Raw genomic sequence first — 22,729 nt, 5'->3', positions numbered from 1 at the left:
TAAGGAGTTACAAAATATTTTATTAGTTCTAACATTGATTTCATCAATCCAACCCACAGAGACAGAGCTTTAAAGTTCTCCACAAAAATATTCAGTCTATGGGGTTTTTGATAGATCTTGGTAGAACGTCCGTGTATATCCACTACAGGAAGAAATGTTCCCCCTACACCCTAATCATATAAATAGATACAACAAAATGACATGAACTTATGAGGATTCAAAGGAAGTTCTGTACATTTTATGCAGAAAACAGGAACAAATAATGGAAGAAACCAAGATTTTTGAGGGAAAAATGGTCAAAATCTTCTCACTTCTAGACATAAAACATTTCCAGCTGCGATTGTTGCCTCATTTCTTCATGAAAGGTGAGGAAAAAAACACTCTTCTTGCAAAATCAGACCAAAGCATGCTTAGAAACTCAACAAGTGCCTCAAGCAACTCAAATTATCACAACATTTAATGTATAGTATTGTCAAGCATGTGCAATCTGTATGCATCTAGATTGTTATCTGTGCAAAAATATGCAGACCTTTCTGCTACAATGTGCAAATCCACACTGTCTTCAGTGAGGGGCCTGTTGTAGCCAGTTAGGGGCAGAACTAGCCTAGATTTGCCCTGTTGGTATCTAAAAGAGGGGGAGAAATATTAACTAGCACCTGTTAAAAGGCACAACTGCAAAATGTTTTAGTAGAAAAATAAACATTTTAAGTTATTGGCAGATAACATTAGTGCAATTATTTTGACTGCCTTACTTTCTTTCACACAGTACATTAAAATATACATTGTCACTTGTGAAAAGAACCTAAGACACTTCAGAAACAGTTATGTAGCTGCCAAATAAAGGGAACTGAAGAGGAGCAGGTTCTGTGACATGACATAACCACAGTACTTACTTAATGTATTTCTCCATAATTAGTGCAGTTTAATGCTCCAGAAACACAAAATTTAATCCTTTTAAACTAATTACTGTCCTTCTCATATAAAAATATATCACTTAAAGAATTCTCAAAAGGCTGACTACCTGCTGACTAGAAAGAGAACGTTTTCATTTTCAGCTATATACTAGACGACATCTGGATCAACTTCTTTCTTTGAAGAACCATTTTTGGTAGTCTGAATTGGTACACGGTCGTAGTACTGGTGCTGGATTACCATTGTAGGAGTTTGACTCTGCTTGTAAGCACTTCTGAGTTTGCATATGAAACAAAGTACCATCCTAAAAAAAAAGAGAAATAATTTTTGCTTTACAGGTCTTAAAAATGAAAAACAAATCACTATAACACAATGTTCACAGTAAGATACCATGCATATCTTTCCCATGGGGCTATGCAGCAAAACCAAAATGCTTAACTTGAGAAACTTTATCAAAAGACCTAACTTTTAAACTTATTTAATGTGTTCTGACACTTAACTTTGTAAAAGGTATCCTTTCTCAGCTCACTCTCATTCCTTTTTGTTACTGCACCACAATATGAGCGGAGAAAACCAAAGCAAAATATATGCGTTACTTAAATTCAAGAACTTAGACTGCATGTAGCAAGTAAATTTAGTTGTGTTTCGTTAGTTAGCTGTCTATTCCAGATATAAAACATTCTAAGCAAGAAGCCTCTTGCTTTCAAATCTCTGTGCAGTCAGCTGGATTTGCTTATGGCACAGCTGCCTAAGAGCCATAAGGCCTGACTGGCCTGTGCACTCATGTTCCCAAAAAACACTATGTGAGGACTCAGGCCTTCCTGTTACAGGAGTCTCCAAAACTGTTTTACCCCCAGTTCACATAGCTCACTCAAATCTGGAAGCACTGGCAGCCAAGATACTGAGTTGCAATAAGGTGGTGTAACCAACTGTGGAGAAGAGTTGTGTTCCTTGTGAGACTTTCTTGGGCCCAGGTAACACCTGCACAACTGTTTTCAAAACCCCACTCTGTTTCTGAGTGTAAGCTTGAGTCCTCTGAAAGTCTGCTCTTCAGTTCTCAGGAATGTTGCACTTACGGCACCTTGCTCCATAGCCTCCAAGGACCAGTGGTGCGCACTTGCTCATGGGTTTGCTTGCAGGCTTAGCTGCTGAATGACTTTCTGGTTTCTATTTGTGATAATTCATGTTTCTGAGTGGACTAATCAATACCCGCCTCACTTGCTTTTGATGCTATGCCAGGAAGAACTTAATTCTGGCCAGGCAGCTGGGAAGGCTGTTCAAATCTCTGATGATGCTACTCATTTAAGGATTGCTCTTCTAGTGTCTGACACTTTTCCACACAAAGCAGGAGATACACAGTACTGATACTTGGCATATACTCGCCCTGAAACATGGGAACAAGTGATTTTGATTTAATGCAGCACAAGAAGAGAAATCAGTGCAGAGCAGTAGACTCAAGTCACACCGAGGAACAATGAGAAGGAAAGAGGACCTAGTATTTGGAACTTAAGGAATTACTTTGAATGTGAATGGTTAGCAATGCTGTGGAACAAGATGTATTCCAAAACTGTGTTTTCTCAGTTACTTTTATGAAGTGACTGAAGTTTATTTAAAATTTGTCATCTTAGAAATTAATGTATATGAATTTGAAAAATTTCATGAAGTCAATGTTAAAAATGAAATACCATTGATAAAGCCAGCCTCTTAAACAGTTTTACTCAATGAGCTTCAGTCTGGACTAGATTCAGTGAAGAGATGGTAATTTTCATGTTTTTCTTTAGAATTTACTCTGTTCTCATATCACTAATGGAAGTATCTAGGCAAGGATTTGTCAGCTGTGGAGCTTGTAGAATTTAGATGCATTATGTAGAAACATTATGTAAATATACCATTTTGATATATTATGTGACCTTTTCCCTTAGCCGAATAATAACACCCCAGAAGCTAACCAAGGCCATCATTTTTCATGCAATTTATTTTCTCCGAGACACTCAGGAACTCCTTCAGAGATTAAAACCTACTAACACAAGGTTTTCTAAGATGACATGTTATGTTTTTTTAATACACTCCATACTTATCAGCATTTCTTCTCCTTGGTAATAGTCATTGAAGTTGAAGAAGGGATTTGCTGAGTCCCTACAGTCAGTAAGACAAGCCCCGTGTGGGGGCGGGGGGCAGGAATAGAGCAGAAGGTATTTTCTGATGGGGCATCAAATTACACAGCTGCATTATGTTGCAGAAAAATCCAGAGAGGACTTCTGATGCTCACGGGGAGGCTGCTGGCAGAGGAGAAGCAGCAGCTTCTCATAAACAAGGAACAGTTTAAAGCAACAGCGGTGATAATATGGCGATAATGGTGAAGTACATATGGAGGTAAAAATATTGAGAAGTAAAAGTTCATGAAAGGAGAGCAAAAGTTGGCCATCTCTAAGATTGGCTGGAGAGGGGGAATGGAAGTTCCCTTCAAATTACAGATGGGTGCTTTCCTTCCTCTTGCCTTTCTGTTCAACTGGAACGTGCTTCAACTGCACGTTGTTGCTACCCTGTTCTATGTTTACATGTTAAAAGCCAAGACAGAGAGTCATGCCTATCTAAACACAATCCCAGTCCAAATATAGGAACACTTGTGGCCAGAATGTGGAGGCAGTAAGATAAAATTGGTTTGTTTACTTTTTCTACCCTACCCCAAAAAAAGTCAGCAGTTTTTCTCCCACCTCTCCCCCCCCAAAGAAAACAAACCCAAACTGTGCCAAAGAGGCTCACTTACCTCTCTGAAAGCAAACTTCTGGTTTTCAGGAACAAGGTGAATGTTCTCTTGACACAAATTCATTGTCAAATAGTCAGTCCCCGCAATAACTGCTGCACAGGCTTCAGGCTGTCGAGTGTTGTAGCGTATTTCATTATGGGATGTGTACTCAAAAAACTACAAATGCAAGAGAAGAAACAGAAGGCAGCAGTAATTTCCTATGTACACAAGAAAGTATTTGTAGGGAAGAGATCCAAAAATACCAAATTTCACATATTAAAGTTGGTATTGTGGAAAGAAAATCTGCCAAATATATTCAAGAAGCCTTAACTGCTGCTATTTGCTTGCTATTTTACAGGAAATCAATCTCACCACAGCACCGATTTACTCTGGTAGGACTTAAGAGTGTATCAAAATGCTGAATAAATGCACTGGAAAACAGATGTTCCAACATTAAAGAACTTACAACACTTGACTGCTATATTCTATTCTCACATTTTAGACCACCTTTAAAAAGAGAACAGAAACCAGTTTGTAGCCTGTATATTGTAACTTCTTAATACAGCTGTCACAAAGCAATGTTTCTTTTAATTAAGAAGCTTCTCAATGAATAGTTCAAATGCAATTTGGTCAAGGTTCATGTTCAGTCACAAAACAACTCAGGATGTACGGTGATGAGCGTTTTATTACATGACATTTTAAGACATTATTCAGAACAAATCAGCTACAGCTGCTTTTAAACACAAGCAGAACTCTATTAAAGACAATTTACGGGCTTTGCTTGTTGTGCAATATTCTATACAAATGTTCTGAGCATGCCCTAAAACATTGTTTCCCGCAGCAATTATGGTTGAAGCCTTCCTTAATTTTTTATTTTTATCATGGACATTTGCCAAATTTTGGACTTCATTAAAGAGAATGGCAGAATATGAGAGTTGTTTGTATTTAGCATGCTTTTAAATAATTTAGACAACTATAGTGCATAGATGTGTGTTTAGAACAGATTTAGATTATGCTCAGTGGGGTAGGCAAGGGTTTTATGTACATCAGAAAATGGCTTGTTACCAACAGTATAGCTGCATTAGTGAAAAGCAATAAAAGGAGAAGGGAGAGAAAGAATCCTCTTTTGTCGTGTTTCACTCCTGAACAAAATGATTATCAAACTGTGTGAAGGGAGCTATAGTGATTCAGAAACTTAGTGTATACTTGCGCTTACCAGGAGACCACTCTTAACAACCACTAGCTAATCAGCCTTGAAAGAGAAACTGAAAATGGACTTTAATGTACGTAGGACTGTGTGATTAACAAGTCTGCAAGCACACAGTTCCAGGTACCAGAGCTCTGATCTAAGCTAAACTGGTGGTAGTCTTTTCATGAATGAAACCTCAGGTGGAATTTCTCTGCCAAAGTAGCAGTTAACAGTTGCAGCGGTACATTAGCAAATGCTGCCCGCTGCTTGCAAAGCTTCATGGCTGTTTTCAAGGGCAGTGATGTAAATGACATCCCTGAATGAACACTTTCACCACCATTCAATTAAAGGAAGTAGCAAATGAAAGTGTTTTTAAAAGACAAGTTTTAAGCTTGAAATTTACCTTCTGACATAGAATTCAAGAGAATTGATTTCCCCTAGAAACATATTGCTAGGATCTACTCTTATGATGTAAGCTACCTTACAACATTTGCTTTATGCTAGAATTGTCTCATCATCAACAAAAGTAAAATGTGGTAACATTGGCCCAGTGTTTTTCTTTCTACTCCAACAAGCTGGTGCTCCCTATTCTTTAAGCATTAGTTCAGGATTTTCATATTTGAGGATGAAGATCTTGCTTCCTCAGGTACCACAATAATCTGTGAAATACTCATTTTAAACCTACAACTTGTGAATAAAGGAACAGCTTCACAGTTGTTTGTTGCATCTGGATGGATGCTGCAGATTAGCATGCTTTCTCCTTTTAATTTTACAAGGCTCCATTTATAGCCTTCTTCAGCAGTGGATTTACAAAGTAACACTAGAATTTAGTAACATTTTTCTCTGAGTATAAACCAAAGCCTGCAAGCTGCTCATGGTATTAAACATACCAAAAGTGGATAGAGCAGCTACTAGATCAGAGATCTTCTCACTACTGAGATCTTTCCTCAATGGCCTCTCAAGGACTTATATTTTCGTGGAGAAGAGCTAATACAATTGATAATTTCTGGCTAACATTAAGGATGATTAGGAATCTATGACCCACAAAAAGGAAGTACAAATTCAGGAATCCTGACTTCTATTTCCCATCTCACCTGCACATCTTGTTTTACTTTAGCTTCCTTCTGTTTCCTCACCCACAGTTCTTCCTGCTACCCATTTTCTGTTACAGAATAGCTGCTTTCACCCCTACTCATGACCCTCATTTGCCTGCTCCTAGGTTAAGTCTTCCTATACATTTCCAACCAGTCTCCAGAGATCCTGCTTCTTTCACTCTCACTCTTCAGAGATCCTAACTGCTACTTCTGCCATATGTGCCCTGCCTGCCACTTGCTGTCCTACCTCTGTCCCAGATTTCTTCTACCCTTTCTCACCTTGGTCCTCTTTCCCAGGCTCCAGTCAGCCCTTACATGACTTTTTCCCCAATTTCACTAATACTGTTTTGCTCGTTGTTTTATCCTTCCTTCTGTAGAACTTCCAGTTCTTGTGTCATCTCTTATTTTCTTTTGTAGGTTTACACTGCTGTCAGGTACATTCCTCGTTCCTCCTTCTCCCTGGATGCCAGCAGAGGGAGCAGCAATTGCACAACTCAAGAACATCTGCTGCCGGCATCACAGGAATTTCAATGCACTGCACTAGTGCATCCGCAGAGACGTGAGAGCATCAAAAATCCAGTTATGTGATACCTTCACAGAGAATTTACAGTTGATGCTTAGGTGCTTCATAAGCAAATCTAAAAACGTCACCACATAAGAAGACACTTCTTATGAATTCCACCACTTTTTTGCTTTTTCCTTCTACCTTGTGTCTTTATTTATCTATCTATTTCTTTATTTTGGAGGGGGGCGGGGAGAACAGAAGGGTTAAAATTAAAACTAGCCTTTTGTTCAAATAAATAGAAAAAGACTTAGCTCCTCTCTTTTCTGTTATGCTTAATGCAAGAAGATTAAAAAAAAAAAGACAACAAACAAACAAAAATAAATAAACTATAAATGGCTTAGAGCAGGTAATCCCATAAATTCAGACAGTTTCTACATATTCAGTCTACAAAAGATTAAACACCTCCTGATAAGGAAGTGGTTTAACTAGGTTTCATTTTCTATGTAGATACGTATGCTCATCTTTGGCAGAGAGATGAGCTGAGGTAGTATAATGGGTTGGTGTGGTGTGTCTTTGAGTACTTGATCCACATCTGCCATTACTGATACTTCTGAGTTTTATAATACACAATTCTCTTTTGGCTTTTCCCTTCATCATTTAGCCCAGGACAGAAAATTTATGAAAGTTAAAAAAAAAAATAAAAAAAAAAATAAATAAATACAGACACTAATAAAAAATATTAAATAGTAAGGCAATAAATGTGCTGTCAAAAACAAATCGCCTTCAGGTAGAATCTGAAACCCTGCTCTCAGACTGCAGTTTATTTTTATTTCCAAACTTAAAATGCATTTCATACTACTAACTTCCTCCTCAAGATAGATTTGTTTTTCAGCACTCAAGTTTCTTTCATTTTTCTAAAGCAGAGTTCAGAAAGAAAGCTGATAAAATGTGTGGCATATCCCTGCTCCTTTTCCAAACTTATTTTTCATTTCTGAGACAAACGTTTGGATTCGTTTCCTAAGAATACAGTTAAACCACTAAAACTATCACATAGTTACATAGGCACTTGCTGAAAGTAAGTACAAGGGCTGCTCCAAATGTAAGGCATCATGTTTTCTTATGTTAGCTCATGATATCAGAGACAGAAGTTGGTGGTATGGCAGTAGAGGTTGAATTTTCCCATTAATATCCCATTACATTTTATTGCCGGGTGACAGATGTGTTACTGTGCTCTATTTATCTACTTTAATTTCCACAGAAATAAATAGGAGGCATTACTTTCGGAGTCTAATTTGGGTTTGAAGAAACAGAACAAAACAAAAACAAAAAAAGCACATGTTATGTGCCACACATCAAACCCCAACCCCCAGTTTTAGAAGGTGACTACTCAAAGCCACGAATAAGAGCCATTGTAGATTGGCATTAGGTGTTCTATGACACTTTTACCATGGCATTATGTGGAAAGCTTTATGGGTATCTCAACTAACCTCTGTTATTCAGTTTCAGACTGTATGTAGAAAAATACTAGGAAGCATTTTCAGATTACCAAAACCAAGAAGGCAAAAACTAAAGCATTAGGACCTGTGTTCACAAGGATTTTATAGCCTTAACCCAGGAGGATGCTTCTGCAGATCAGAATATTGGAGACAGTGCTGTTCTGAACCTCTTGTGCAGTTAGATAAGAACAAAGAAATAGGACAATGACACATGCAGTCAAAATTAGGTGAGGTTCCCATTGACACCGAGGGCTTTGGCAATGTGGACTATACAAAGAGCTGGTATGCCCAAGACCAGTTGCAGACAAGTGAACACTGGCCTATAAGTCATATGGCTTCACTACTGTCCTATTAATCCCTGTTAATGAGCTCTGCATAGTGGCATGATTAAGAGATTCACAAATTCCCTAGTCTGAGTAGATACATCTTGAGAACTATGAAAATCTGACCTCAGGATACATCAAAATTAATAGCAGCCAGAGGGAGAATCAAAATTAGATCTAAGATCATCTCTCTACGGCAGTATATTCTCTCAGCACTATTGCAAAGTTTATTACTGTACTTTTCACGTCAATTCTACAGCATTAGTAAAAATGAACATAAAAACAATGAACCTTACCTGATTTTGTCCCATGCCATGACATGGGTATAGTATGACCCTGTGTCCAGTTATTTCATGTTCATTTGAAGGGTTATAATCAAAGCAGAAGTTGGCCATTCCTCTATTCTTCAACTAAGCAAAACAGAACAATATGTTAGAGTAAGGAAAACACATCTCAGTCACTTTACAGCTGCTAGGCTGTGAGGTTTATAACCCAGAGTGTTTACCAGGAATTGGAATGGATCAAATGGATCACCTCTTTCAGACTGAAGTGAAATAAAACCGAGAAGACAGTCCTGACTTGGTCATTGAGCCAGTCAGACATGAAGGCCTCCCCAGCAATGACACAATGTTCCAGGGTGTTTGCAAGTGAAGTAGGCGGGGACCACCTCCTATCAAGCTAAGATGAACTTGAGCAAGCCCGCAACTCACGCAGAACAGAAGTCCGCCATGTCTTTCATTTCCACTCCCACAGGGTCTATCTCTTTAATTTTCTAATGAAAAGAAGGTTATGTAGTTTTTTCAGTTTTTCAAATGAGATGTAAAAAGGATTTGTTCCCAAAAGAATTCCAGTACCCCTATTGAGGTTGAACAGGCAGTCAGATTTTAAGACCAGAACCAGACACTAGATATGACATTAAATGCTATTTACTACTAGAACTGATCTTTGACACAATAGGCTCACAATTTTTAGATTATATGTTAAAATACTAAGCTAGCTGATTTCAGAAAATCAGGCTAATTAACGAGGACTTGCATTTAAGTATTCAGGAGTCAAAGGTAACTGAAATTAAGTGGAACAATGCCATAACAATTACTGAATCCTAACATTACCCACTTAACCAAATTTAAAAACACATGGAGCAAAACAAGTTCTGTAAACACACGTTCAACCTGAATGCCCCCATTACTGGGTGTAATTGTATCACAGACAAAAAAAAAAGAAGAACAAGCAGAGCAAATCTCAGAAGAGATACTTCTGCAGGGTGCAATTTTGCTTCTCTTCACCAGTAGCCATAATTATATCCTCAGTTCTCAATGCAAAGAAAAAAACAGAATTGAAAAATGAAAGGTTAAATCCAACCAAACCCCTCAAGATTCAAACTCACCAAAGAACAAACCACAGAAATAAGAAAATTAAATACTTGTGCTCCACACGTATTTTATTTTCTCCAACATCTTATTTTATTACTACCTGATTTGTGCCTCCTGATGCTTTGCACCTACTCCTGTTGTCAGGCAGCTAGTTCTCAGCATACCTCATGCTTTGATGTGTGCCCAAGACAGGGGAAACACACTGGAGGCTGAGGAGGGCAATAGTGCTGGCATGACCTGAGGCTTCTTGCAGGGCTGTGGCTGTTGTGCTTGATAGAGTAATTCCAAAGTCCCACTATCACAACCTGAGTAGCACCTCTGAGGTGACATACACATATACAAGTGAGAGAGGAGGGAAATGGGGACAGTGTGGGACAGGGGGTTCTAGTGTGATGGGCTGGGGACTCTTCCACCTCCTCCTCCCACCCTCTGCAGTGAGGTGTGCCATGAAGTGAACATGTAACAGACAGAAAGAAGCAAGAGGCTGCAGCAGGCTAGACAGCTCTGAATTGAACAATCTCTATCTCCCTTGTATGTCCTTCCCCCTGGTCTTCCACCTGTCTTGGCAAAGCTATTAATAGGAATACACATGCCAAATTTATACATTTAGGAATGAAGGCCTTATGTTTTAATTTCCCTCTGAACACATTACTGCTATGCATTTGGTGTAATTTTTCACTGACGGATACACCAACATCCAAATTTGGCACATTTCAAAATTCATTCTTATTTTTAGCATCCACATGTACCAGAAGTGAAAGAAATCTTCTGGCCATTATTATTAAAAAGAGTATAAAACTACTGAGCTCCTAAGCTGTCAAAAGAAGATGGTTTTTTTACCTTTATAACACTGGGGAAGAAAGCACATTTAAAACAAACAAAACAGAAACAGGGAAGACAACACTTTCAAAGATGACTTTTAACACACACCACAAGACAAAGCAATAATCTGATATTTTTACATTCTATGATAAAAAATAAGACAAAGTCATACCCACTTGAAAATTAGAATCATTATCTCTAAAATTACGAATCAGCTTCTGTTGTAGTCAGTAGCTGTCCTCAGGATCAGAGGGTTTCTCATTAGTATTTTTAGCAGTGTATGACTTTGCTTGACAGTCTACTGACTCCAGGAGGAAGATGATCGTAGCAAAGGACTTATCCTTGGTGCCCTTCCAGACAACCCAAAGCCTTTACTATCACTCCAAGTGTGTGCCCTTCGCTGTCATTCCCTGGCATTTGCTCTAGCAAGTGCCTTTTGTGGCTTATAATTTTAAAAAACCTATTTTAAAATGCCATGCACCACCAGAATTATTGCAACAAGGGCACAAGAATGCCCTCTTATGCATGTTACACAATGCCCAACCACAGAAAACAAAACAGAAGTAGTACAAAAGACTACTAACTTAATCTCTGCTTCAGATGGCTAAAACTCACAGCCTGTATTCCTATAATGCTACTCTACATGATTTTTCATTTTCATTTTTCAGGCATAAAAACTTGTGAACTGTGCAGCCATATTCCTACACATACACTGTCAATTCTTCAACTTGGTTCTCTTAGGTTGTTTTATCAGACATGGGTAGGTGTTCTTTCATACACTTTATCAAGAAGCCTAATAGATGTTTAAGATGTAGGGGGATGGTAAATGGTAAGCAGATAAGTGACCTGATTTGACGTGTCAAAGGTCTGAAAACAATTAGATTTTCAAATCTGATCATACCACCATTTATGCTAAGAGAAGTCAGTCATCTGTTCCAAGGCAGAAAAAGTCGGAGTATGTGAAAGTAATGTTTTTCTCCCATTTAAGAGAATATACGGTCTAAATTCTTTTTACATGCAATAGTTCTATCAAAATAAGAATCATCCATTCTTTGCTGGAGCTACCTTTGTTCCAATATCCACTGTAAACAAATCATGCAATAAGAACATTTTATCCGTGACTTACCTTAATTCTTTTGCAGAATGCTGCATTAGAAAAACAGAAGCAAAAGAAATGTTGGTCACCTGGCCATTGAAAAACTTAGTTCAGTTCTAAGAAGTTCTGCTCATGCAGTATTACTGGCTATGCCTTTTTTTCCCCACCTTTGTCTCCTTGCGAAACACTGCACGTTTGCTCTATAGTGCCATTTAGTTACCATCTCATTTGGAAGCTGAGACAGGTCATAAACAGCAACTACTGAGATATTCAGCTCAGACCTTTACCTTTTAGTGCTTGGAGAAATGTAGTCTGTTGTTTACTAGTATCGGGACACTTGCATCTAACTACAGCAATGCAGCTGGCATTCTGTAAGTAATTCTTTACATTTTTCTTTTAAAAAAATATATGTTTCATATAACTGTAAGCCCTACATCAACAATGCATTTTTGACATTAAAACTTCATAGTATTAGTTGATAAACACAGCCAGTGGAGCACAGCCAACCTTTCTTTTCATCCACAGTATAGAAAAAATTCCTCTTTATTCCTTTGTTGTGACATGGATATTGATGCATTTGTGGTATGGGCAGATAATATCCTGGGACAAGGTAAGACATGAAATTATGGCAAGCCAACAGCCTCACTGTACTGACCATAGATAATCTTTTACTTCAAAGGCAACAGAGAACAATTTTACCAAGTGTCTGCTATTTTCATATCATCTTTTTATAAAGGAAAAAGAACAAAGTGAATAATATCCTCAGATCTCTGTTAACTCTTTAACGGCAACTCTGAAAGGAGTACACAACACCAGAGAATAGAGACCCTTTGAACGAATCAATGACGTGACACTGTTGTTGCAATTCAGCTGCTCACCCTGACAAACCTAGAACTTTGCTGCACCTCAACCAGCACTGGAACTTATGTAGAAAACTCCAACTAAAAAAAAAACAAACACGAACAAACCATGAACAAGGAGAAGTAACACTGATGGTATCCCTTCTCAAAGCATGGCTGTTCAGAGTACTGAGTGAAATATGTATTGTGGTGTTCAAGAATTATTTCTGCTAAATTCTTTTGTGGAATAAAGGGTACTCATATTACTCATAGGCATCTTATAAGAACACAATCATGGCTCAAGCAATAATACTCCAAATCTGTATGTTTAAATAAAGTTCTAGGCAGGCAGAATTTTCTGACAAGCAATCTCAGCAGAAATGGTAAATATTTATTTAGGTAGCAGGAAAAAAAATGTTAGCATAAGGGTGTAATTGTCAGAGCATGGAACTGAGTTTCACTCAACAATTCTTGCATTTATTTCAATATCTGGTGGCTGACCTGTGGGTAATCTTAGAAGATTTTCAATTTCAGTGTAAAGATTTTCAGGGGAGGCAGAAATCCCCATATCCCTTCACAATCTCTTTGAACAATTAATAACCTCACACTAGGCAGAACTATTAACAAGCCTAACATGCTTAAACAGTCTTTTTGTGAACCAACAAAGCACTAAGTAAACAACACAGGAGTAAAGAACATGATCATGATCAATGATTTACTGAAGTTAACAGATGGGGCTCAATATCCACAAATCAGTTAAATCAGTAGGTGTCATTTTTGCACTGACACTCTCTTCAAGTGTAACTGTACTTTAATCACATTTTAAATTCTTCCTGCCAGAAAACGGTGTATTCTCATTATGCTCACAACTAGATGACAGCCTTTAAGAACTGTTTTTAGAGAAATATATGGAGCACACCTAAATTATACCACTGATACCTCCAGCAGCTCTGAACAAGAATTATTTTTTTCCAAGCATTTTCAACTCTTTTCTTGAAGATGACACACACAGTTAATCTTGAAAAGACCTGCAGCAATCTCTTCTCAAGACCAATGGAATGCTATCACTACCATTAGTCCAAACTTTCTTTTGGCTGCTGAAGGGTGAAGGCTAAGAAAAGGATAAGGCTATTGAAATGCTTCTCAAAGATAAGTTTTGTAATACCTTATTGCTTCTACTGTCTTTGGCCTTATCAGTCAACAGTCTAGGACAAAACAACACAACATGAACTAATGTTATCCCTATTTGAGGTGCTGGATAATGCTGGATACTACCTCTCATGTCAGTGATTGCACAGAGATAGCAATTCAAGTGAAAGTTTAAAGACAGAGGAGGGTGGCTGCTCTTTTAGAGGCTCTTGAGTCTTTGCTTCAGTAATGCTAGTCAGTGCTTACTCAGAGGAAAACACACTGTTCCTGCATTAAGAAGTTTCTTGTTCAACAAGTAACAAAGGAAAGATTATGGGGAGACAAGTTTCCTATGTGTTTTTCATGCCCACAAAGAAGAGACTTTTTTTTTTCTCCTCCAAAAAAAGAACAGTGTAGTGTAACTGAAATGCAAATAACAGTTAACCAAGACCATTGTGACACTGGCTGGGTGTGATGAATTGTTGTTGGAATGCAGCTTAGCTAGATTTGCAGTGATTGAGTTATAACATAAGTATTTAAAAATCAACATGGCATTTAAAATCAGGAAGGTATTTTGCATGTCTTTATCAGGCAGAAAGGTATAACCTTGTGCTCCTGACATGTCAAGCAGCAGGTATGTGCCATTTTTCTCAGAGGAAGAAGGTATTTGCTTCATCATCTCCAACTTTGTCATCTCCAAATAAGATTACAGTAACAAGATATACACAACGCTATAGTTTGTATTTATTTTAAGCTGCAAATAAGGTTGAAAATTGTAGCCTGCTAAGAAAGGAAAAGAGGATTCATACTGTGCCAGTGAGAACTGTTAATGAACCAGCAATGTTCAAAAGTGTCTTCCAGATTAAAAATTAGTATGTTGGTTTCGACACAGAGAATTTAGTATTATCTGGGAGCACACAGTATAAGCACTCTTTTCTATCATCAGGGCATCAATTTTAATTACATAAGAAGTGCAAATGCATATTTCAAAATGCACTGTTTTCAAGTTGACAACTGAAAATCAGAAAACTTCAGTGGTTTCTTTTTTTAATATTCTAGTTTTAAAAATTTAAAAGGTCATCCTTTGCTAGCCTTAGCACTTGCAAGATATCATTTGGAAGGTGTAGCTCATGGCAACATTACCTGTTCTCAAACCCAGTCACAGGATTCCTTCAGAAATAGCATCCCCTTGTATAAAGATTCTGATAGAAACCACATTTTGGAGTCTACCAATTCTATGTTAAGTTCTATCAAAAACCCATGCTGTCTTTGGTATAAAAATACCATTGGAATGAGCTAATAGGAGAGCTCAGGGAAATGCAAGGAGGCCCCTTTACAGCAACCACATACCATGCCAAAGAAGCCTGGTCTGTCCTCAGGTACATGAAGCTCTGGGTACACATTCTCCAAGAACCACTTGAAGTCCTTACATTTCAGTTTCTCTCGAAGGAGTCTCCTCTCTGTCACATCTCCATATGGTTCCTAAATAAATAAATAAAAATAAAGATTAAAAACACAGAACAGATGCTGTCTTGTAAATTATCTGTTTACATTATTAGGAACCATATGTTCAAGTGATCAGTAGGACTTTTAACCAGGAAAAATTCCCATGTTTGGGCACTGGACTTGATTTTATTAGCCTTACATTTGTTAATTGTTGACAAAAAAGAAAAAGATTGGAATGGTACACATAAAACTTTAAAATATTCTAGAAGACAGACAGTCAGAGAAAAATCCAGAAAATCTATATGTAGGGACATCCCTGAATACAATTCACTGGACTACGAAAGCATAGTAGAAAATTTACTTCTTCCAGCCAGATAACTGAAAATCTCAAAAGTAATGAATGAATCTTGAGAATTTAAAATTGCTCCACCATCCATTTGCAAATTACTTATAATGGCAATTTTTTCACTTAACTGAAGAAATTAATAAAATCTGCTAAGGTTTCCTTTGATCTTCACAGTTTTGGGGCTGGATAACACGAAATCTTAAATCACCAGAGAAAAAACTTTCAGTGCAGACCTTTTCCTGCCTACAGATAGGAGCGTAGTTCACATCTTTTCATGTCTGTCTTCAAAATCTATATTGACTGGGGACGTCAGACACTCTAGCATGATGTACTGCTCACACTCCCCAGACTCTTGCAGGTCACCTGACACACTCTTTATCACTCCAAAAATATATTTGCTTTTCTCAAAACTGTGGGAATATAGCTGAAAACACAAAACGGATGTAAAACAGAGGCAAAGATGCCTGCTTGAATAAACAAACAGCATGACACATTAGCTCCAAGGTCTGAACATTAATCTTAAAGCGAAACCTTACGGAACCAAATTCCGCAGCCTTAGCATCAATCATTTTTCCATTACGCTATGGAACTGAATAGTTGGGTTAGATGAAGTAAAAGTTTCTAAACTCAGCTGCTGAAGCCAGAGATGCACAGAATATTATGGAAACCACGAGGCATTGGCAGCAGCCTTGATACATGCAAAAAAAACCAGCAAGACTCTCAGCTTAAATCAACTGTGCTACAAGCAAGCCAATATGCAAAGCTTATATTACTAGCATTACAGGCATCAGCCACCCTGGACTTCACAAGAAAATCCACCGGCATGTATTGCTGTCTCCTCTTTGCATAGAACACAAGCAGAATCATGCCAGTGTTGCCTGTGAACTCACAATGTCTCCGGATACTCAAAACCATACTTCTCTCAATGTCAGACTCCAACAATAAAACCTAAATGGATTTTATGATGTTAAAGTAAAACAATTATTACTAAAATATGGACTATAATAACCTAATTCCCTAGTTTAAGCCAAACTAACACAAGACTAATGCTAACAAAATCCACTTCTTTGAAAAATATGGTAAATTTTTTCCATAAGCATTTCTAATGGGAAATGGGATGTTTGCATGCATTAGGAACTTACTGTCTAGTCTCTCAGTTCTGGTCAGGTGTACTCAGAGGTGGATGTCCAACAGTCTATGCTGCACAGCATGTTACTTCCCTCCAGACTACAAGACCCTCTATGTGAATATAACAAAACTACTAATTTGCCACACTTTTTTATTGCTCTGACCTACTCAAATTTCACAGTAGGTATCTTCTGAACTATTTTGCTAACAAATGATCTTATATTTTCTTCCTCATTAAAACTATGAAAACAAACAAAAACTGACACTTCAAACATTCTCATACGAACATTTTCATCATCTTGGTCTTTCCAATTCCGATTTTTTAAGTTTTTGTTTATTTAAATTGAACACCCTGCAGCAGTAAATTAAACTTGGGAAATATAAGTTTGTCTTAAGTCAATACAAAGTTTTACAATTTTCAAAAGATGAGTGATCTTGCTAAAAGTTATTAGCAAGGTGGTCACATAAAAATCTACTGCCCATTGAAATGTGTTGACTAAAATTCATTATGTGCATTTCTGTTGTGCAATTTTTTAATTGATAGAATACTCTATCACCTTTTGCATGGGAGCATACACATTGGGCTAAACAGTTCCTCCTTACTTAAGTTACCATGCTGAACTTCATTCTTTAATTAATTCATCTATTATTGTCACAAATTTAGCCTTCTCCTCAACTTACCAATTTTTTCTTTTTCCAAAAAATTTAAAAACTACATATACATTTATTTTCTGTTTGAGAAAATGTTTCAGAAGAAGTAAGGGAGAAACCTCCCAATTCAACATTAGCTAAATAAACAGCCAATTCATTGAACACAAATTCAACTCTGAAAACAAGGGACTCTACTCACCAGGCGAGCATGTGGGTTTCGATGATAATAAAGTTCTTTATATTCATCCATCCACACTTCAGCTGCACGCACGCTGTTTGCAAGAGCTTTTGACCGGGAATAGGGAGCTTGTTTGGGGAAAACATGGCCTACATGTGAGCAAGGGTGGATTTCAAGACTTCCGCCACACTGCCATATCTGAATAAAGAATTTATATTGTGCATTGTTAATTTCAGTCTTTGCAAGCAGAAGGATACACATCATTGCAAGGATAATACTTTACTCAAGAATAACACAGTTATGAATACAATAATTCTGTCTCTTGTCTGCTGAATAAAACAGATTACATTGCTTCATCATGAACTTAGAGCAAATCACTGTGATTAACAAGAACACAGCCCCATCGCTAGTTTTATCAGGTGTACTTTCTCTGAAGGCACAATAAGAAATGGCCCACAGTACTTCTGCAGGTCTAAATGTTGTCTACAAGTCAAGTTATATAAGCAAGAGACATCCTTCTAGGTGAAATTTATCATACAAATAGCCTTCTCAGAGAGAAACTTGATGATAGTTATCAGGAACTGAATCTTGCTTTGCCCATATTCTCCTGCCAAGCTGACTTGACAAAGCTTGTAAAACCATTATTTGTGCTTCCATTTCTACATTCACCATTTGAGAATACAGGTATGGGTGCTCAAATATAAAATGTGACTAATCTTTAAGAGGAGATTGGAAAAAAGCACCCAAGATTCAACACATAAAGAAGTAAACAAAAAAAAAAATTCTGTAACTGATCCTCAGTGTCCAACCAATATTTGTGGGAAAAAATTTCCTCTATTTAAATCAGTGTTTCTACTTGCTGTTGAAGAAAGTACTTGAGCTTGCATGTGGAGCTGTGCCCTCGTCCTCAGGCCTTTGGCTTCCTAGGCCAGAAAATGTCTGTGGAGCAAAAGCCCCCAAGTGAGAACCCAGCAGGGGCTTAATCTCAGCACACACAGTTCTGTAATTACACTCTCCCTGAAAACCTTGGACACTATTGCTTAACAGACCTTTTACAGTCCATTCCCACCACTCCTTCCAATCCCAGGCTTGCTGTAACAAAAGCAGAGTGCAGCCGAGTGTTTCCCTTTTAATATTGTGCATGAGCACGATATGACAGGCTCCCTGATTCAGAAGGGTGCCAGAAACAAGGCTATTGAAATTTAGTCAGGTGGGAGGAAAGGGAAGTCAAACTGCACCTGGACAATTTTGAGGCTATCACCAGTGGCTCTGAGAGATTTTCTGAAGAAGCTTTTTTCAAGCTGGAAATCCAGGCAATTAATTCTCCTTGCTTACTTAACCATGCATACATAGGTGGCTGCTCAGTTTTCCTGAGTAAGGAGGATGGAACCTGATGATCCCTGAAGTCCCTTCCAACCCAAGCCATTCTATGATTCTGTGAAGAGGGAAATTGGCTAAAGATGTTTAAGGAATAGAGATGTTTGCTGGCTTTCTTTTAAACAGAAACATGAGTTAAGGAAATATGCAATAAATCTGCCATTCAATACTGATCTCTTAAACAACCTGCATTTTTTCAAACATAAGCCATGCTACTGCCATTTAAAAGCCACCCTGAAATTGACCATCCTCTCTCATTATAGGGGTTCCCTTAGGGAGATTTCTGCTTCAGAACAACAGTTACCTTAAGCCATAGCTTCCATATCCAAGATTGTATTTTTTAAAGTTGAAATTTATCAGGCAAGTATTGCCAACAAACAGTAAGGTCAATTAAATTTATTGAAGCCTATCAATTTTCATTTTTGTTATATTCCTTAAAAGCATCTTTCACTGATGATTAGTGTTTTGATCAGTTTGTGTTCAACAAGAAAATATGAGCAATGGACCATAAAGACTACTGAAGTAAAAACGTAACATGAAGAAAGACGCACTTTCTTGTACAGTTCCTTGATAAAGTCTGATTTAAGTGGAATAAAACATAATGACTGTATTTATTAAATTGCTACCAAAAAGAAAATTCCACAGCATCTGAATTTTCAGTGACTATAACTCTGAATTCCTCCAAGAAAATAACTGTGGGTTGCTAAGCAGTGCCCATTAAATTCTGCTTCCCTTATTAAAAAGGTTTAAAATTTCTTGTCTACCCATTACAAGAACTAGATATGTTTTAGCTACCCAATTCCTCAGAAGACTTATTTATTTATTTTAAAGGAAAGCATATTTCAACTTCTACATAAAATGAAGAGTGATAAAATAAAGCAAGGAATTCAACAGAGACACCAAATTTGATCATTAAATGTTAAGTAAATGACTCTGGGGAAGTTTCTCTCCCGAAACAATTTCCATCTCCTGAAACAGAAAAGCCCATTAGGTTTTATTTATATTTTGCCTGCTCATGTGCATGCAAATATGATTCTGTACTAGGTCTGGCAGCTCTCATCATAAGAGAACCTTTTATTTTTTCCTATCACAAGAAGAGAACAAGGTGACACCGGTTTTACTTTCACTTTCATCTTGATGCACACAGGGTATAAACATTTTTTCTTTGCTTTACAGGGATGAATGCTTGCATTAGGAAAGCTACAATAGCTGTGCAGCTCCCACACTGATATCCCTGGCTTTGGACAAGTGACCCAGTTTCTGGGTCAACAAATGCTAAATAGGAAAAGCAAGTTGGCAGTCAATAAATTAGTTTCCTGTATGAACTGCTGTCTCTGTGGTGGTGCTTTAGGATTCTCTGGAAAGAAAAAAGAAAAACAAGATGCTACCCTCTGAAAGATAAGGGGACACAACCTGTTCCTAAGGCCACCCAGGCTACACATGCTGCAGGAGAAGTTTCCACATCAGAACAGAAAGAAACAGTGCAGAAGGATTAGAGAAGAATCCGGGAAATCAGAGGTGTAGCAGCCAGGACTAGCAGACAAAGAAATTGCAAGGAAAAGAGAAGAATTAGCAGTAAGTAATGTTGCCTTTTTGAATATTTGTATTTTCCCCTCTTGCTGCAATGGCGAGTTAAAGGATAGGCTGCAGATGTATCAAGCAGCAGTCCCCAGTAGCAAACATACAATGCAGTGCCAACAAAAGGAAAACACTGCAACCAGCTCGATGTACAGGAGATGGAAGATGAGAGGGCATTGCTTTGCATCCCCTAGGAAGGAGACTTTCAATGCCCATTATGTCCATGAAGTGAAATTTTATCTAGCCAAATAGCATTAAGCAATCCCAAATCAAGGCACATTGACTCAATTCTGCATTCAGCTCACAGCCTCAATCTCTCTTAGTCATAATGCTTTCAGCCAAAGCTTTGTCCTTGCTGCACCTCTCAAAACCACGGAGAATTTCTTCAGTTTAGAGTAAACAAACAGGAGGCAAAGAAGGCTTGAGAACATTGTCTCAAGCTGTGGCTGTGTTTTTAGAGACAAGAAGAATGAATTAATTTACAGTGGGCTTCAGTATTCCTGACCCCGATTTTTATGTCTGGCAGGTCCAGAAACCACTGAGATGAGAATTAGCACTGATTTATCCCTCTTGACCTTCTTCAGAAATGTGGGCAGCAGGAAGAACATACTAAAATGCTTTCTTAGTGCTCTGCTCCCTTCCACAAAATGCCTCACTGCAGGAGGCACACACACAGAGGCAAAGCACATTGTCTGCTACAGTTTCGCTCCAAATGCCCAGATTCTTTTGGCAATCTGCACTGGTGAAATTAGTGCGCCCCGGCACATTCAATGGCCTGTGGAGCAGCTACCACTGCTCAGTCCATCCTGCTGCACTGCTCGTCTCCCAGAAGAGAGCTGCTCAGTCCACCTGTAGTCTGCAGGGAGCTGGACCAGCCCTTGAGAAGAAAATCCTTCAAACCAAACAGGCAAAGCCACTGCTCACTCACGCTCTTTCATCACATAGGCTCTAGCAAGAGGGCCATCTTCAACACTTTCCCCAAGGACATATTACTGGCTTTCCAGCTCCTCAGCCCCAGAGGCCATCTCAGAGACAAAAAACACTACTCCCAACTCCTATTGGCCAACCTGACCAGTGTGACTGAATGATTACCCCTAAAGAAAATAAATCTCAAGCCACGGAAAGATGAGACCACCATAACGTATATAACAAAGCAGAGTGCACCTAAACTGTAGCCAGCTGTGAGATGCCTGCTTCAGAAGCTCACAGATCTCATGGAGGTGGGTAAGTTGCTTTGAGCCTTGGGCAGAAGTCCCCCTGAGTTTTCTGATTGAGACAAGTAGGCTGCAAGTTCGGACTGAAGTGTCAGAAAAACTAATCTCCACATGAGAAAGGAGAACTTCAGATCAGTGATCCTAGATGAGAATTCCCTCTCCAGAAAGAAACTATTTCACTTCTGAGTCAGTGCTTATTATCCTCCCAAGCCCTTTCCTTTCCTTATTCTTTAGCATTCTTTGGCTGGATTTCTTCATTACAGGCCAGAGAAGACACAAAGGCACAGTGGCCACAAAGTCTAATGCAAGGCAGTTTCCTCATGAGAAGGCAGTCCTTTCTCGTGAGAAGGTTTTGTAACATCAAAATATTATTTATTCCTGAAAGCTACTCTTAGTGGTAAAAACAAACAAACAAAAAAAACCAAAAAACCATCAATCATTGTCCTCCACAACCTGACAACAGACACAAATGCGAATATGACTATAAAATGCATATATCTGGTGGCAAAAGAAAGAAAAACAAACAAACGACACAACAACAAAAAGAGAAAGCATGGATAGTAAGTTGTGAACTCTTTGCAAGTCAAAAATGGCATTGTGGGGTACCTTCTAAACCACTGCAAACTAAGAGTGATCTGAGTCGAACCATGTGCTCAGTGGGAATCTGCAATAGGACAGGTAACAGCAGACATGAGTAGAGCATGATCACTTTATTCATCTGTTTTCACTGTCCCATATCTTCTTTTCCTTCACTGTAAATCCTTTCCATTGCAGCACAGCAATCTATCTGCTTCATGCCTTAGTCTCGGTACATCCTCTGGTGGAGTTTTGCTCATCAGTTCCTGGAGATTTCCTCACTGCCTTTTATAACCTTTATATGAACTTTTCCTGACATGAAACAGAATTAAGCCTTGCAGAAGCACAGGCTTGCTCACCCTGTCCCACTGATAACTTCCATCAACTGCCAGCTGTTCACTCTACCAACTGCTATAGTGAACTCCAGCAGCATGTGTAGTAAGCACTAATGTGTCTTTCCAACTATCTGCTTTAAGCCACAGAACATAAACTTCACACTCTAATGTCACACCACTGCTTACATTTTACGCAGATGTTCCTAATAAACACTTGGAAAAGATGTCTTTTCAAATGGTTATTTTGAAGGAAAAGATAGCTATAATGAAATGTGAGAACTATGAAAAGATTAATGTAAATGCATACTGAAATTTTTGCTTCTTTACATTTGCTTACACCACAGCCTTCCCACTGAGTAGGAAACAAATAAGAAACT

The 22,729-nt window shown here is 38.2% G+C and overlaps 1 protein-coding gene across 1 annotated transcript in view; it reads right to left on the bottom strand.

The window, feature by feature from the left end:
• The window catches only part of GALNT12 (polypeptide N-acetylgalactosaminyltransferase 12), a 42,636-nt gene continuing 19,907 nt past the window's right edge, over nucleotides 1-22,729 (bottom strand). The window contains exons 6-10 of the mRNA XM_015854243.3: nucleotides 17,294-17,470; nucleotides 14,874-15,005; nucleotides 8,562-8,675; nucleotides 3,680-3,835; nucleotides 1-1,216 (exon numbers count right to left, since the gene is read on the bottom strand). Coding sequence (XP_015709729.2) covers nucleotides 1,079-1,216; nucleotides 3,680-3,835; nucleotides 8,562-8,675; nucleotides 14,874-15,005; nucleotides 17,294-17,470 — 717 coding nt within the window. The 3' untranslated portion in view covers nucleotides 1-1,078. The remainder of the gene's footprint in view (nucleotides 1,217-3,679; nucleotides 3,836-8,561; nucleotides 8,676-14,873; nucleotides 15,006-17,293; nucleotides 17,471-22,729) is intronic.

Source organism: Coturnix japonica, chromosome 2 (genome assembly GCF_054131305.1).
Source record: "Coturnix japonica strain WE chromosome 2, WE-NBRP24, whole genome shotgun sequence".
NCBI lineage: Eukaryota > Metazoa > Chordata > Aves > Galliformes > Phasianidae > Coturnix > Coturnix japonica.
The sequence above is the reverse complement of the archived record's forward strand: the minus strand, read 5'-3'. Positions and strand labels throughout refer to the sequence as shown.